This window comes from Thamnophis sirtalis, unplaced genomic scaffold (assembly GCF_051295495.1).
Source record: "Thamnophis sirtalis isolate CommonGarterSnake01/CBP01778 unplaced genomic scaffold, rThaSir2_p1.2 scaffold_6, whole genome shotgun sequence".
NCBI classification, from domain to species: domain Eukaryota; kingdom Metazoa; phylum Chordata; class Lepidosauria; order Squamata; family Natricidae; genus Thamnophis; species Thamnophis sirtalis.
This window is the reverse complement of record NW_028261386.1, coordinates 126,878,201-126,896,397: the sequence shown is the minus strand read 5'-3', so window position 1 is coordinate 126,896,397 and position 18,197 is coordinate 126,878,201. Positions and strand designations below refer to the sequence as shown.

The following is an 18,197-nucleotide window of genomic DNA, read 5'->3' as shown; positions in this document are numbered from 1 at the left end:
GGGCGATATGCTGACTCTGTAAGCCGTTTAGAGAGGGCTGAAAGCCCTATGAAGCGGTATATAAGTCGAACTGCTATTGCTATTGCTATTCTGAGTCTTTCCTGTTATTCTCTCTCTCTCTCTCTCTCTCTCTCTCTCTCTCTCTCTCTCTCTCTCTCTCTCTCTTCCTCCCTCCCTCCCTCCCTCTCTTTTTAAAGCTTTTGTTGATTGCTGTTTTTTTGAGGTTTTATATATGTGAAATAAACAATTATTAATCAGTGGAATGAGCTGCCTCCAGAAGTTGGGGGTTCTCCACCACTGGAGGCTTTTAAGAAGAGTTTGGTATAGAGTCTCCTGCTTGGTTGGTTGGACTAGAGGTTGGACTAGAAGACCTTCAATGTCCCTTCCCGCTCTGTTATTCTCTTAAATGTTATTTTTGCATTTTATTGTTACATCACTTAGGGGACATGCTCTATCTTGAATACTCATCTGGAAAATAAACAGTTAAAATCATAAACATAGAGATCATACACTCAAAGGTGATGAAAAATTTGGGGTGGCTATGCCAAGAACTCTTGCCTCTAAGCCCTAAACATAGCAGGACATATTTCTCAGTAAAGAACCTACAGTTCTATGGTTCTAAGTGCCACATATAAATGTGCTGTGAAGAAGCTTTGTGGAATTGGATTATATTTTGAACCAAAAAGTGACTCAGTGAAGAGACACGGTGGTTCAGTGGCTAAGAACGCTGAGCTTGTTGATCAGAAAGGTCAGCAGTTTGGCGGTTCAAACCCTTAGCACCACCTAATGAAGTGAGCTCCCATTACTTGTTCCAGCTTCTGCCAAGCTAGCAGTTCGAAAGCATGTAAAAGTGCAAGTAGAAAAATGGCATAGAGCAGGGTGTCAAACTGGTGGCCCAAACAGGGCTGGATGCATCATGCACAAGCCACGCCCACCACAGCTCCGTGAATGGGAAAAATGTCACAAAACGTCTGGTCCAAATTATGGTTGTAAGTTGAGGACAGAAGTGGGTTCCTACCAGTTCGCACCTATTTGGTAGAACCGGTTCGTCAAATCTAACGAACCGGTTAGAAGAGATTCCACCAGTGGACCCGGAAAGCAGGCCACACCTACAGAAGAGGTTCCACAATTTTTTGAAACCCACCACTGGTCCTTGGAGATGATTATTCTACACTATCATGCTCATATTTATAAAACTCAGTGCCTCTGTGAAAGGTAAGGATGACTACTGCGTTTGTGGTGCAATCAGAACATTGCGTGTGTTGAAGTTGTTTTAACGCAAACCAAAGATGCCTTTTAAAAAACAAGTTTACATCATATTCTTATGCATGCCAGTGCTGTGTGTGAGGTAATTTAAGGTGGTTCTGACAAGTGTCGTCGGCATCTTCATATCCGGTCACATGGCCGGCAAGCCACTCCCATCCGGTCACATGGGCGGAAAGCCACTCCCACAAAGGAGGCCACACCCACAGAGTAGGTTCGAACAATTTTTGAAATCCACCACTGGTTGAGGACTACTTGAAACACACACACACAAACACAGACACAGACACACACACACACACACACACACACCAGGCACACACTTATCCATTATATAGAAATCATACTCACATTTGGCCGATCGTGACATATGCCTCCATTCTGGCAAGGTTCGGAAAAACACTCATTGATATCAGTTTCACAATTGGGCCCAAGGAATCCAGGAAGACAGGTACAATTGTACCCGGAAGGATTATTGTAGCATACAGCTTCATTCTGGCATGGCTGAGAACTACACGGCTTCACGGTCTCTTCACAAAATGGACCTTAAAAGCAATCAGTGTGAGAGAGAAAACTATTTGTCAGAAAATGGGCAAAAGCTTTTATTATGTCCTCTCAGTGTATCAAGGATAACAGTTGTGCATTAGGCTTTCAAAATAATGGGCAGAGATCATCACAGATTTCTAAGGTATTTGTATCTGTATAGAAAACTCATTTTGGCTTTTCTTCCCAATATTTGCTTGGATGTGTCATGTAAGCAAAAAACAACAACAACCCTCAATGCAATTGTTCTTGGAGTTGTACAGACTAGATATTTGATTAATTTCTTAATACAAATAAATATTTCTCCTGGAAATATGGGAAATCTCAGAAACATTTTGTTTCAATATTTGTTTTAAAAGATGTTGAAATCCGAGAAAAACTGCCGAGGAGAAGAGCCAGGATGATTAGGGGGCTGGAAGCTAAAATATATGAAGAACGGCTGCAGGAACTGGGCATGGATAGTTTAGTGAAGAGAAGGACCAGGGGAGACATGATAGCAGTCTTCCAATATTTGAGGGGCTGCCACAGAGAGGAAAGGATCAAGCTATTTTCCAAGCCACCCGAAGGGCAGATAAGGAATGATGGATGGAAACTGATCAAGGAGAAATTCAACCTAGAAATAAGGAGAAATTTTCTGAAAGTGAGGACGATCAACCAAGGGAACAGAAGTTGCCTTCAGAAGTTATGGGTGTTTCATCACTGGAAACTTTCAAGAAGAGACTGGACAGCCATCTGTCAGAAATGGTATAGGGTCTCCTGCTTGAGCAGGGGGTTGGACTAGATGGCGTAAGAAAGTATTTTCCAACTCTGTTATTCTATTCTATTCTACTTTTTTTGCAGATGAAAAACTTCTTGCACTTGTCTTGAACTACATGAAATTGAAGCGGCTATAAGAATTTCCTTTTGTTGAAGACTTTTTGGTTAAACAGATTAACCAACTTCCTATTATTTCCCATCATTGAAAAATCCTAGCTTTGTGTGACCCTTTTCTTGGGAAAAGAAAAAAGAAAACAAAGACATAAAAAACAGTTAAAACACTTTTGACTGGATTTTGTTTCATTTTTTGTTCATTTGGTAAGGAAATTTGGTAGAATAACTTAGATGTGACCATATCCGTACGAGAGAGAAAGTTGATCATGCATTCATTTCTTCATCCAAAGCAAGTTTTACAGCAGTCAGTACCATACAAGCCACAAAATGGTATGCACAAATCTGTGATATATTTTATAGGTAATTTTGTTTACGTATTTTTTTATGAAAACGACCCTTATTTTGATTTATTGCTAATTGCTTAATGTTGTAGTGCCACACTTTCTAATTTTATCTATTTTGTTTAGCCTTTTTCTAGGTGGCAGATTCTAAAAGTTAGAGCTGCAGCATATCATAAATTAAAATATACCCCATGCTTCCATCTGCTTATTTTTTTTTGTCATGGCATAACTACACTATTATTTGCTGCTTATACACTTTGATGATTGCCTATTTGAATAGATGGTCCTTATCATGTACTTATACTTCTGTATAAATAATAATCTAGCAATATAGTACAGAAGAAAATTACTTGTGGTTGAACAGAAATAATATTATGTTGTCATTGATAGATCTTTTCACTTAAAATATGGAGATTACCTTGAAACTGTTGTGCCTTAATATTTTATGGAATAAATGTATTTTGTCAGCCTCAAATTAAACATAAAGATTTCTGAGGCAGTTATGTAAAGGAGTAAGCTGTGTATGTTGCATTCTTATGAATGTATTTAATGAGCATGATGAAAAGAAGAAAGGAGCTGTACTGAAGAGTAAACAGCACAAGACATAATGAAGCAGAAAATTAATGTTTGTGGAGTCCTTGGTGCTCTCTGAGCTTGGTTTTTTTGCTTGCAAAGGTTTCGTAACCAGACGAGCTAATATCTTCAGCGCTAAAAAGGAGTGGGCTTTGCTCTCTCTTTTTCTCCTTGGTAGTTCCTTGATAAGGCTATTGTTTATACTGCTTGATTAGTTGTTAATCTTGGCATTATTCAATTCAATTCAATTCAATTTATTAAATTTATATGCCGCCCTTTTCCCCCGAAGGGGACTCAGGGCGGCGCACAACTCGAACCGGGGAGGGGAATACAGACAAAAAGATTTAAAAGCAACAAGATAACAATATATAATTTAAAAACTCACAACAGTCATACCATTCGAGACGGGGGCAACAGCTCTTTAGCCCCAGGCCTTATCTGGGTGTTGATTGCTAGTGAGGAAGTGGTTGTTGTTTTTTTTAGTTTTTAGCTTTTTATTGCCTCATTTGGATGATGTCTACATGTTGTTTATCTCTATATGCCCGTTGATGGCAGATTTATCTGAATGCTAGGCCTCCAAGAATTCTCTAATGGATTTAGCTTAGTCTAGGGTGGCTAATTTTCCAGTTGAAACTAAAGTTGAGTCTGCCCATCTCAACATATATTGATATTAAGGAGGGGGGTTTTTTAAATCAGAACTGCTACCTTAAGGCTGTGTTTGCAATTGTTTGGTATCAATCTGTGTGACCCGATAAATGCGTGCCCGACAACAGCGCACCGACAAAACCGTGGCGATAAAACCGTGATGTTGACAGTGCGCCCACAAACGCTCACCGACAAAAGAGCACCAACAGAAGCGCGATTAGGGTTAAGGTAAGGGTTAGGGTTAGGGTTAGGGTAAGGGTAAGGGTAAGGGTTAGGGTCAGGGTCAAGTTTAGGGTCAGGTTTAGGGTCAGGTTTAGGGTTAGGTTTAGGGTTAGGTTTAGGGTTAGGTTTAGGGTTAGGGTTAGGTTTAGGGTTAGGTTTAGGGTTAGGTTTAGGGTTAGGTTTAGGGTTAGGTTTAGGGTTAGGTTTAGGGTTAGGTTTAGGGTTAGGGTTAGGGTTAGGTTTAGGGTTAGGGTTAGGGTTAGGTTTAGGGTTAGGTTTAGATTTAGAGCGCGCTTTTGTTGGTGCGCTGCTGTTGCCGCGCTTCAGTGCTCATTCGTCGGCGCGATTTCAAACTCACGGTTTTCTCGCCACGGTTTCGGTGGTGCACTTTTGACGAGCGCGCATTTGTCAGTGAACCATCAATCTGCCATGAACTCTGTATTGGCAGAGGGGAGCTAGATGGGAGGAGGGAAGGCTACACTGTTTACTGTATATCCTGAGACGTGATTTCAAGGTTGGACGGATGAGAATTCAGCTGCATAACGAGTTCAAACTCAAACTCGGAACGACCCTTTTGAAAACATTGCCTTTGAAACTGATCGGATGATGGGGGGCAGTAATGGGAACTACTGTACTCAGGGATTTTGCCATGCAAATTTCAGTTCTGGCTTTGCTTTACTGTAGTTCACTTGACTCCTGATATAACTGTCCCTTTTGCAACAAATGGAGCCAAGGATCATTTTTACTTATGAGCCCAAGCTGAGACAGGGCAGACAACTGCCTGCCTTCTTGTATCTGCTTACTGATAGCTGGTGTTCATAAATGCACCCTGCTGGTCTTCTGCTCATCTGCTCCATATAATGGCTGTCACCCTTTAGCTTCATCTTTTGTTTGTAGAAGTATATTAACATTTTTCACCTCTCAAAGTCATTCTTTTTTTTTATTGAAAATTTAAAAACAAAACTTTTACAAATGTTTACCTCCCCCCCTGCCCTCCCCCCAACCTCCCCAATCTCCCCTCCCCCGACTTCCCAGAACAAATACGGGGTATAAATCTTTAACAAAGATGTTTTAAAATAAACTTTAAAAAAGTTAGTATCATCTTTCATTTGAGCTTTAACTCCTCTTTGCTAGGCTAAGTCTAAACAGGTTATATCATTCCTTGTTTCTTCAGTCATAAACTATCTGGAATTTCTTAGTCCCATATTTATTTTGAGTATAGTCAATCCATCTTCTCCACTCCAGTTTATATCTCTCATTTGAGTGGTCCTTGAGATATGCTGATATTTTAGCCATCTCTGCTCTCAAAGTCATTCTTATGTGCCAAAAATAAACTCTTTTCCGTGAACGATATGGAAACTCTTAAAAAATTAACACAATCCATTTCAGCAGTACTCCTGTAAGAAACAAATATTTCCCTAACATTTTTCACTCTTGCCTTGGTTGTATTTTCATTGCCTACTCTCCCAAAGGTTGAAAGTTATCTTTCTGAGATGGCCATAAAATCTATTTGGCAGCAACATGTCTTGTTACCTGTGTCAAATAAAAAAGTAAAACAATCATATCAACATCCAATTTCCTTGTCGTTTCCTTTTTTACCCTTAAAGGACTTTCACCGGGATGACATTTTAGAAGACATCCTGCTTTACAGCAGCAAAGGAAGAACACTTGACTCCCAAAATACACAAATAAACTTTCACTTGAAGTTAGTTTTCTGAGTACAGCCAAAAAAATACTCAAGGAACTACCTGTTTAGTTTCAGCAGAGGTACTGCATCACGGAACAAGCTCTATTTGAGAACTACATAGTAGGATAATGTGGTGATGGCAGTAAAGCAAGTCATCTGCAGTAATGGCAAAGCTTTTTTGCCTCGGGTGCCAAAAGCACGTGCACATGTGTGCACTCGGATGCCCACACCCATAATTTAATGCCCCCTGCACCATGTCCCCTGTGCATGCACGTGTGATCTCCCCCGCTGCCCCGTGCATGTGCACACAGCTTTCTTGGAGTTTGGGTAGGGCAAAAACGGCCTCCCTCGTCTCCCCCCCAAGGCTCTCCAGAGGCCAGAAACAGCCCATTTTCTGACTTCCTGTGGGCCTGGTAGGTCCATTTTTCACCCTCCTCAGCAGGGGTGGGTTCCTGCCAGTTCTAAGCTCTTCCATAGAAGAGGTTCCACAAATCTACAGTGCTGTTTAGAACTGGTTCCAGTTCCCTCCCCCACACCCATCTGCACATCATCAAGATGAAGAGAGAGAGGAGGAATTCTGGGAGTTGAAGTCCACAAGTCTTAAAGCTTAAAGTTTGAACACCCTTGGTTTTTTTTTTTCTAAAGGGTTAGGGGTGCAAGGGTCCTGTAACTTGACAGCTTTAAGACTTGGGTGCTTCAAATGCCAGAGTTTCTGAGCCAACATTTTGGTTGCTAAGCAAGAGCGTTGCTAAGTGAGTCTCACCACATTTTACAAGTTGGCCATACCCACACAGTCACATGGTCGGCAAACCACTCCCACCCGGTCACATGGCCAGCAAGCCACTCCCACATAGCAGGCCACACCTACAGAAGAGGTTCTAAAAAAATTTTGAAACCCACCACTGAGCCTGCAGTACTGCACTCTAACCACTGCGCCACCTCGGCTCTGGCCGTGAGTCATATTTTTCTGTGCCATTGTAAGTTCCAACGGTCGCTAAATAAACTGTTGTAAGTCAATTTACCAAGAAAGATAAAGGCACAAGCCCAGATGGGTTATACTTTTATAAGCAGGTTTATAATACAAAAATTCTGAAGATTCCTGTCTTCCAGAGAGCCAAATCTAAAGGGAATATTTCTATGAAAAGTCATTGATAAATGCATATTTTCTATGAAAATTATCGACATTCTCCACTGCTATATTTTTAGCAATGATTCTCTGACCATTTCAGATTTCTCCATACCCTTCCCCCAAAAGCAAAAACAAAGCATAAAGTAGAAACGAATGCTTTGGGGATCAGATACGCATCAGGGTTTATCAGCAGGTTGCTTTGTGTGGGCAGCTATTTCCTGGGTGACGGAAATTCACTACGTGCAACATGGCCCATGCAAAATTGTTTGTTTGTTGTTTGTTTATTTCATTTGTATGCCGCCCTTTTCCCCAAGGGGACTCAGGGCGGCTCACAACTCAAACAAGGGAAGGGGGGATACAGACAATTTTACAACAACACAAAACAAAACATAATTTAAAAGCACAACAATCATACCATTCGAGATAGGGGCAACGATTCTTTAGCCCCAGGCCTGTTGGAATAGCCAGGTTTTAAGGGCTTTGCGGAAGGCCTGGAGGGTGGTGAGGGTTCGAATCTCCATGGGGAGTTCGTTCCAGAGGGTCGGAGCAGCCACAGAGAAGGCTCTCCTCCGGGTAGTCGCCAGTCGGCATTGGCCGGCGGATGGAATTCGGAGGAGGCCTAATCTGTGGGATCTAATCGCTCTGGTGGAGGTAATTGGCAGCAGGCGGTCTCTCAAGTACCCAGGTCCAATACCATGAAGGGCTTTATAAGTGACGACTAGCGCCTTGAAGCGTATCCGGAGACCAATAGGCAGCCAGTGCAGCTCGCGGAGGATAGGTGTTACGTGGGTGAACCGAGGTGCACCCACAATCGCTCGCGCGGCTGCATTCTGGACAAGCTGAAGTCGCCGAAGGGCTGCCCCATATAGAGCACGTCTTCAATGTGCCAAGTATTACAATATATTTGTCACAGATCTTGCAAGGAGGAAAATGGGATTTTTCACTCTTAGTCGATCCATCTGGGAGCAAAAGATCATAGGAATAAATAGCAATAGCAATAGTACTTAGACTTATACACTGCTTCGTAGTGCTTTACAGTGGTGGGATTCAAATAATTTAACAACCGGTTCTCTGCCGTAATCATCAACTGGGTAGGCGGGGGTCGGGGGTTATGTGACTGGGTGGGTGTGGCCAACTCAAGGTCACTCATTCTTCACCTTAGCTCAGGGGTAGTCAACCTTTTTATACCTACCGCCCACTTTTGTATCACTGTTGGTAGTAAAAAAAATTAACCGCCCACCGGTTCCACAGTAATGGTGATTTATAAAGTAGGGAAGTCAATTAAATTTTTTAAAAAAGGAAAGTGCTTCAGTATTGGACAAAACCCCTACCGCCCACCATGAAAGCTGGAACGCCCACTAGTGGGCAGTAGGGACCAGGTTGACTACCACTGCCTTAGCTGTTACAATGTAATAAGGGTTAACCGGAGAGGCAGTTTCTGTAAGCAGGGCAATAAAGATTAGGCGAGAAACAACACCAGAATGTTTCCCTTCCTGCCTTCCTTACAGGATTAGCCCTGTAAAGTGGGAAAAAAACAAAAGGAGATTTCTTCCAACAACCGGTTCTCTGAACTACTTAGAAAGTTAACAACCGGTTCTCCTGAATAGGTGAGAACTGGCTGAATCCCACCACTGGTGCTATACAACCCTCTCTAAGAGGTTTACAGAGTCAGCCTATTTGCCCCCAACAATCTGGGTCCTCATTTTACCCACCTCGGGAGGATGGAAGGCTGAGTCAACCTTGAGCTTAGTGAGATTCAAACTGCCAAATTGCAGGGAGCCGGCAGGCAGCAGAAGTAGCCTGCAGTACTGCACTCTAACCACTGCGCCACCGCAGATCTTAAAAAACAACAGCAACAATAACCATTGTGCAGTCATATGGCCATTATAGGAAATGCTGGAAATAAAGCCTCCAGTTTGCAAAGACCCAACCAGGGGTGGGTTTCTCGCCCCGTTCCAACTGGTTCGGTTGGAATGGGGCCGGCGGCGTCCTCTCCTCGTGCACGCATGCAGCACACGCATGCGTACTAGCGTCTGTGCGATGCTCCAGCTGCTCCTGGAGGATCGCGCAGGCGCTGTATGTGTCCTGCGCATGCATGGAAACGCAGAACTTGTCAAAACCAGGTAAGGAACGTGGGAGGGTGGGTGGGCCCTTCGCCGTTCCCGAAAGTTACTTACTTCTGGGTTCGCCAACCAACTGGTTCGCGGGGACCACCGCGAGCCGGTTGAAACCCACCCCTGGACCCAACCATTGCTTCTTGCTAAGCTTTTTAAAAATGAAAGAAAAACGAGAGAGACCTTTTGTTGCCTTGGGCATTTTAAACGTTAAGACCCATTCTGGTCTCTTGCTGAAGTCATAAAACAAACTCCACGTAAAATTTGCGAGCTCTCACGGCCAGGCAGATGTGAAATGGGAGCTCCTTGGGCCTATTCATCCCTAAACATGTACGGTATCTGCAGAGCTGCTTTGACAGAGTAGGCAAAGTTGGCACGTGTTAATTTAAGTGTCCCCAATCGCCCTTCTGTCACAGCGCTAAAAAAAAATAACGAAAGCGTTACTTGGCATATGAAAGCATCCTCCCGCAATTTTCAACATTCTTTCCGAATATTGTTCTGTGAAGCAAATTCTAGCATATGTTTTCTCCATAAACAAAAAGGCCTTGTCTCCGTAGCATAATAACTTCATGCTGCTTTTCCGCTATCCACCTTAAAGTAGGCTCATCATTTCAACAGCTATCGAGAAACCTTTCTAGAAGTGAATGTGATGCATTCCCAGTTCCTTCATTTGCCTTGTGGATAACAGCAGAAAAACGGAGAAATTTATTCTGATAGAAAAAAATAAAAAAAAAGACAGCTCTAAATGTTTCTATGTGGCTATGAAGTGGGCACAAATAAGTTATGTTATAAAAATTAGAACTGATTCATCATCTTCATTTAAAGACCCCATAATTTCTCGTGGTGTGACGTCTGGTCATCTGAATGGAGCAAGCAGAAGTGTTTTAATGGCCAGATGCCCTTCCTGTTGCCAATGCAGAGTTTTGTTTAGCAAATATATTATCGGTGTACCCAGAGAGAGAAATATCTGCCTCTACCTAGGATCGAACTCACAGCCTCCTGATTGTGAGGCGAGAACTCTACCTCTAGGCCACCACACCACTCCAAACATTAGAACTGATTCTGAATCTGAAAAGGGTTTCTTTCACCCCTTTCTAATCTGATCTTTCTCTCTCTAGGACAGGGGTCTCAACTTGATTTCATTGAGGACTGCATCCGGGTTGTATTTGACCTGGGGGTGGGGGGCATGATTGGCATGGCCAGTTCAATGTCATTCATCGAGGCTGCACATGGGCCTCCCTGGGCTCCATTTTGGCTGGCAGAGGGCTGCAGGAGGCCATCGTGGCTGAAAACGGAGTCCGGGCGGGCCACACACGACTTTCCCGGGCTCCATTTTCACTGGCAGAAGCACAGCAGGATGGTCCCTTACTGTTTCCAGCGTGGCCCCATGGGCCAGATCTAAGCACCCTGTAGGCCAGATCTGCCCCCCAGCCCTTGAGTTTGACCCCCTTGCTCTAGAACAGACAGTAGGTCAAATGTATCTTAGCATTTTTTTTTCCCTGTAATAACCTCTTATATTTTCTAATAGGATGGTAAATACACACTTACACAAATGGACACAGAGTAGATGCTAAAGAAGCCATTAGGAAAATAAAGCTGATTTTTCAGGGAAAACATGAACCTGTCATCTAAGTAAAAGCTTATAAATCTAAAAAACTTTGCTGAAACAGCTGAGATTGTAGAGAAGAATACTTGGACATTTTTGAGCCCAATGTATATGTATCTTTTATGGGCAAAAGATGACAGGCTATCAATAGCAGTGGTGGGATTCAGCCAGTTCGCACCGATTCGGGAGAACCGGTTGGTAACTTTCTAAGCAGTTCAGAGAACCGTTTTTTGGAAGAAATCTTTTGTTTTTTCCCTACTTTACAGGGCTAATCCTGTAAGGAAGGCAGGAAGGAAACATTCTGGTGTTGTTTCTAGCCTCATCTTTATTGCTCTGCTTACAGAAACTTCTTCAGCTCAGAGCTGAAATCTAATTGCATCTTGGAAAAAAAAAAAGCACCTTCTGGATGAATACTGCATGGTTATTTGCCCCCAAAAAATGTTTCCATTATTTCTGGGTTTGTTTTGTTTTTTGCCAAGTCTTCTATATGGTTTAGGGTCAAGGCTGAAGAGGAAATGAACAGTTCCCAAGCTAGAGATGGCTATTATGTAAGCATCAGCTTTTTGAAGCAGTCTCCATAATAAGTGTGTTATTATGTGTGTATCTTCAAATTGATGAGTAAAGCAGCTCAAAGTTCAATCCATTTTGCAAGTGTGATAACTGTGTGTGTGTGTGTGTGTGTGTGTGTGTGTGTGTGTGTGTGTCTCGATATGGCCATACCCATCGTGTGGTATATTTTTACTCTCAGCCTCACCATGCTGACACTCGTTGGCATTAGGTCACAAAGAGCACACCACAAATCCATTCATTTGGAAGGTGAGATCCAGCAGCCTCGATGTTTTAAAAGTCACTTACATCTTCTCATTGGCCACAGGCAATCAATTTGTTGTATATGATGTCATTTTAATGTAGCGGACCCATGTTTGTAAGTCTTCTGTTACCTCCTCTGTCTTCTTCTGCTAAGACTTCTGTTAAGTCTTCTGTGAGAAGGAGTCACTAGCTGTGAAGTGTCAGCCAATCTGTGATTTATTGTCAAGTCTAGTTGAGTACACTGTCAAGTCAAGGGTAGCTGAGCTCTTTTTGTTTAACTTCATTTCAGGAATATGAATGTCATCTAATGAACACACGTGGGAGATTTTGTCTCTCACTAAATGTTGGAAAATTAAAATTCCCCCCTCATACCTCTTAGAAGTATCTGTGATAGTAAACAGCAAAACAGCCGTAGACTTATATTTCTCCTTCCACTATTTTTAATTTAATGTGTTCATCATTATCCTCCAGTTAATTTTCTTTCCAAACTGTGAATTTCCAACTAGAAGCAGCATTTTTAACATAAGTTCTTTTCATTCTTTTGCTTTTCAGAATGTTGTAATCTTGAGTGACTCTATTCCAATCAAGTCACCATATAATCACCAGCCATATGCAATATTATGCCCTTAGTCTCCTTCCCCCACTCATTCTATAGCAATAGCAGTTAGACTTATATACCGCTTCATAGAGCTTTCAGCCCTCTCTAAGCGGTTTACAGAGTCAGCATATTGCCCCCAACAACAATCCGGGTCCTCATTTTCCCCACCTCGGAAGGATGGAAGGCTGAGTCAACCTTTGAGCCGGTGAGATTTGAACAGCCAAACTGCAGAACTGCAGTCAGCTGAAGTAGCCTGCAGTGCTGCATTTAACCACTGCGCCACCTCGGCTCTTCTCTTAGTAGTATGGCTAACTGGTAGTATTCCAGCTCAAATTGGTGGAAAGAGGGAAAATTGGTTTTGTCACATTGTAAGAGGTTTAAATTAGGAAAGTGTTGTGGCCCGGCAGGAGCCATTGGAGCTGCCGCCAGACTCCAACAGAGAGGGGTCTTATGAGTCAGCCTTGGAGGAGGTGGAGGACCCTGGACAGGGTGTTGACTCTGAGCAGGGTGAGGAGAGATTGGTTGGCCACTAGGTGGCGGCAGAGCATTGGATCAGAGGGAGTGTTCAGGAAAACACTTGTGAGTTGTTTCAGGATGCACCCCGTCGAAGGGTTACTCGATGGAAGGAACAACTGCGTAATTGTAGGAGATGATGGTGCTTAGCTGATGCTGATTAAGATCCTCTCCTGATTACAAAAGGAACTGTTTGTGCCACGCCCTGTTTGCAGGAGTCAACGTTCTCATTCACGTTCAAAAATTGGGAGAAACCAACTTGGGTAAGTGGTTTGCAGTGAGAAGCCTGTTTGCAGTGCTCCGTGGGTTTATAGGACTTTTTGCCAGGGTGATTATCTATTTGTTTATTTTGGGCTTGCAGCCAACAAGAGCTTGGACTGATTAAAACATTCTTTTGTAGGTCTGTTTTGGCTTTCGTTCCTGGATGGAGAAGCGGGGGTCAGAACAGGAAAGTATTTTTTATGTTTATTAAAAAAAAGTCACTTGTTAAACTCATAGTCCTGATGATTTTGTTAATATTCTAGTGCACTATTCCTGGCAATAATAATTTTCTTTTGGGATTATTTTTATACTTCCCAGACTGACCTAGAGCCTTGGATGGATGGATGGATGGAGGAGTGGATGTGTGGGTGGATGGATGGATAGGTGGATGGATCTCTGATTAGACATCTGATTCTGTCTCACCAAATAATAAACAATAAAATCAAAAATGCAATACAAAACAAGATGGATTTGTCAGCATATATTCAGGCCACTGAAGTTACCAAGCTGGGAAGCTGATACCTTATCTTAAGGCAGAATTGGGATAATGTCAGCGTTCCAAATATCATGTAGAATTAAATCAGAATCCAAGGCAAAACTTTCCTTAAAGTTCCAATTTAATAAAGCAGACATCTTAGCACATTGCTATGGAATCCCAATTCTGGAAATGACATCAGAATCCCACCCAGTTAAAAGTTCACGATCTTGTCCCCACACCCACAATCCATCACATGGTCCAATATTCTTCTTCCACGCTAGCACCTACGCCCAGCTGCTTCCGGTCAGGTGCAAAGATGAGGAGACAAAAGATGACCTTGAACTTCTGGAAAGGAATTTTTTTTATTTTGAAAACAACACATTCTACCCCTTGCTATTCCTCCCCTTAATGAGAGGCCAAAGATTCTTAAAGGAATTGCTGCAGTCGTGACAGGTTACCTTTTAAGCCTAGATTAAGTCAACCAGGATTTATAAATTAGCCTTAAATTCTTATTCCTTAACTCCCTGACATTTATTTGTTCCAGAAGGTTTCTAATCCATAAAAGGATGTGGACAAATCTGTTTCCAATAGTGAGTGTGCTACCATATTGATAGCACTGGGAAAAAGCTTGCCTGTAATATACACTCCAATAAACACTCTTTTATATTTATTCTCACTGCACACATCGCCTTGGAGAATAATAACTGATAGCCTAATATTAACATATATTCAGGCCACTGAAGTTGAACTTTCAATCCCCATAAAGCACAACACATATTCCTGAAGAGTAACTGAGTGTTTGTTAGCAAGGAAAAATAGAAGAAAACTAATTTAAAAATAAAATATTGCCCAGGATTTATCTGCAAAGAAACTCATTTTCTTTGCAGGCTTGGAAAAACTAATTGATAAAATAACCTTTTTTCAGATGGTTGGTTTTATAGCCAGAGAGACAGACTACATTTCTGTAATGACTTATTACTGCTAATAAAAAAAAAAACCTAATCAAATGATGCCTTGATCTTTAGAAGAAAATATTGTTCAGATATAATGATACATTTCCATACCTTCTGAAACTCATCGTAACACATGCCAGCAAATAAATTTTACACCTTATAGAGGTTTCAGATAATCTTTTACATTTTCAATTAATTTATTGTATTTACTTATTTCTTATTCACAAGGCCATCTTTCGAACATATGCTTCTTAACCCTCCCTACATCAACTCAAGATGAAATCTTAAAAAACCTCGGTAATATCTGAGTCACAGCTGGAAAAATCCAGACACACTCACAGATTTAGATGGGTGAAGGTGCTAACTCAAATCATTTATCCAATGATCAGCTGAATACAGTGATGAAACAAGAGCATATATTCATGAAATTTTCCATAGTGTCTTCATAAATTGTGTGTTTCGCTGAATTAATCTAACATTTCTTACACTGCCTTTGCACCAAAGTTCACACAGTGAACTAATCCACTAGCTACTTGATTTGCTTGTTGAAAGAACATAGCCTTTGCGTTTTTGTAAATTTTCTATGGGAAAATTTGGGAATTCAATCAAGTATGATTGAATGGAATGGAATGGAATTTATTATTTATATGCCGCCCTTCTCCGGGAGGACTCAGGGCGGCGAACAATCCAAAAAGGGAAAGGGAAACATCAAACAAAATACAAATAATAAAAATAAGCAACAGTCGCACAACCATACATGTCGAGAGGGGAGGGAACTCATCACCCCCAGGCCTGCCGGCAAAGCCAGGTTTTGACGGCTTTTCGGAAGGCCTGGAGAGAGGTGAGGGTCCGAATCCCTGCGGGGAGTTCATTCCAAAGGGCCGGAGCTGCCATAGAGAAGGCCCTCCCCCGGGTAGTAGCCAGATGGCATTGGCTAGTAGATGGAACCCAGAGGAGGCCAACCCTGTGAGATCTAATGGGTCTGTGGGAGGTAATTGGCAGCAGGCGGTCTCTCAAGTATTCCCCACCACCAAATAAAACATGGTTTCACAAACTGTAATTTTTTTCTGCCTCTGGTTTCACTGTACTGTAAAGCTTTCAAGAAAATGTATTGCCATAAAAATAACTTTTAGTTGATAATGGTTAAACACAATAGTCCAAGTAGATTATAGTTGTATTTTTCCCCAGTTTATCTATAGTATTCATCCCTTCACACCACAATTTCTTACTGTAATTAATTAAACAAGAGAAATCTTAATATATCTTCAAGAAAAACTTCTTGATTTGAGGAAGGCACCGAAGCTACTTTCTAGCAATTTAAGGTAAAGCAAGTCGTCTACTATCAATGTAGAAATAGCCTTAAGGCGTTGTGTAGATAAAATTGTAGATTTAATACATGTACTAAATCAGTGGCTGAATTTAGAGCATAATATTAATCTCCTCTTTGAGATTAATTTATATGAACTGCACTAATGTACTGATTTTTCATTCCCTTAATATTCACATTATTGCAAACATAAACAGGAGTAATGACCATTAGAACCAAATTCTAACTGTACTCTCTCCATGATCAAATCAGATTTGCAACCTTCAAAAAGTTGTTATACTTACTTTTCATTTCCTGACATTCACATATATAGGACTCCCTCAAAAAGCTGTCAAAGTGGCATTGGGGATAGGGTTGTGTTGATCCTGAAGAGCTTTATCAAATACCTATTCACTTCCAGAATTAATTCAAGATTAGGATGATTGCTATCCAAACCAAATTACCTGCAAAACTATCTGTAAAAAAACAGAATGGCCTCTCTCAATCTGCCAGAGCTTCTATATGAATAAAGTTTTGTGGGGTGAGGGATAAGGTGAGGGGATAGGAGAGGAACCGGTCTCGTTGCCTCATCCTATGGGGAATAAAATCAGGTTATTTTGCAACCAGAGAAGAAACTTTCTTGTTCAAAGAGTGCCTTAATCATCCTAACAATTTGGTGCAAAGCTGACATCACTCTGTTCTAATATGCATTTAAGAATTATTAGTGAACAGTGTGACTCAAGTCTTACAATATCAATTATTATGGGATTGGTGTTCACCCTCTTCTGTTATGGTCATTTATTGATTGATTGACATTTTATTGCTATTTGTTTGCTGTTATTACTCATCCTAGGAATTTTTTTATGAAAAACTAATGCAAATTGGGATGAATGAATATTGCTTTTAGATGTGTTTATTCCCAGTCAGAAAGTAATTTATACAACTAAATTGTAGATTTATCAATAGGCACAAACATATTTTCAAGATTGACTTAAAGTTATCAAGTATCATTAAGTCAATTAGGAAAGTGAACACAATGACACTATAAAACTGACAAGTTCTCATAAGTAATTGATACTGTAGCTCTCTGTTTGATTAAAAACTTCTAGTTTCGTAATGAGGAAATGCAACGTTAATTTATTAAGGAAAACAAATTCTTTTAAGCAAGGAAATGTTTGAATGTTAAATGTCATCAATCAAAGGTGTTTTACAGTAAAGGTTTGCACCTCTGACACGTTGTTAGTAAATTGGAAAAACATACATTTTTATAAAGTCTAGTATTACTACGAAGTACACTGCTCCAAATACTTTGCAAGTATGTCTAATAAAGACTCTATCTGATTTACAGCAAGAAAGAGCAAAGACCGTTATATCTAAAGTTGACTGAGTTATCTTCCCTTCTTTTTAATAGAACTAAAGAGACTATATTTTTTTAAGGTTGTTCCCTCTCTCCAGTCCCATTTGCTTTTACTTCTGAAATCCTGAAGGAAAATTGTTTTATCTCTAAAAGAATACATCCCCTAATAGTAAAAGCAATAGCACTTAGACTTTTATATCACTTCACCGTGTTTTACAATTCTCTCTAAATGGTTTACAGAGTAGCACATTTCCCCCAACAATCAGGGTCCTCACTTTACTGACCTGGGAAGGATGGAAGTTTGAGTCAACCTTGCGCTGCTCAGAATTGAACTCCTAGAGTGAAAAGGGAATTAGCCCTGCAATTCTGCATTCTAAGCCACGGTGCCATCACAGCACTGTGAACAGGAATATGTAATAGTCATATTACAATCTTCTCCCAATGCTGTTTATGAAATAAGAGAATCCTTACTTTGAAAAAAAAATGTCAAATTTCCATTACTGATTTTAAAAAATGGTCAAGTACTCATAACAGTACAGCCTCACCTAAAAAATAGAGGCATCATCAAATATTAGTTGCAATTGTTATTTTTGTTGGTTGAACACAGGAAACCATTGACTGGATTTGGCCTTTTTATCACCTCTAATGAGTCCTTCTCAAGAATCTGAGCTAGGCAAATGTTATTGTTGTTTGATGGTGCCGAAGGTATTTTGCAGCAGGTGATGTGTTCCAAGTAAAGCTGCCTTTTGTAGTTGACATGATAAACCATGAAGTTACAGCTGCCAATTCTTTAGCTGGAATTTTTATTCATACACATTGAGTTCTTCTCAAGAACTCAGGATTATTGATATTGACTGATATCATAATTATGGTTAGTCGCACAGCCAGCCAGATGTGTAGACTGGATTTAGCATCTGTATCCATTTAT

The 18,197-nt window shown here is 41.0% G+C and overlaps 1 protein-coding gene across 1 annotated transcript in view; it reads right to left on the bottom strand.

Annotated features, from left to right (window-relative positions):
- The window catches only part of LOC148045211 (uncharacterized), a 278,032-nt gene that overhangs the window by 211,980 nt on the left and 47,855 nt on the right, over positions 1-18,197 (bottom strand). The window contains exon 3 of the mRNA XM_087719049.1: positions 1,615-1,808. Coding sequence (XP_087575175.1) covers positions 1,615-1,808 — 194 coding nt within the window. The remainder of the gene's footprint in view (positions 1-1,614; positions 1,809-18,197) is intronic.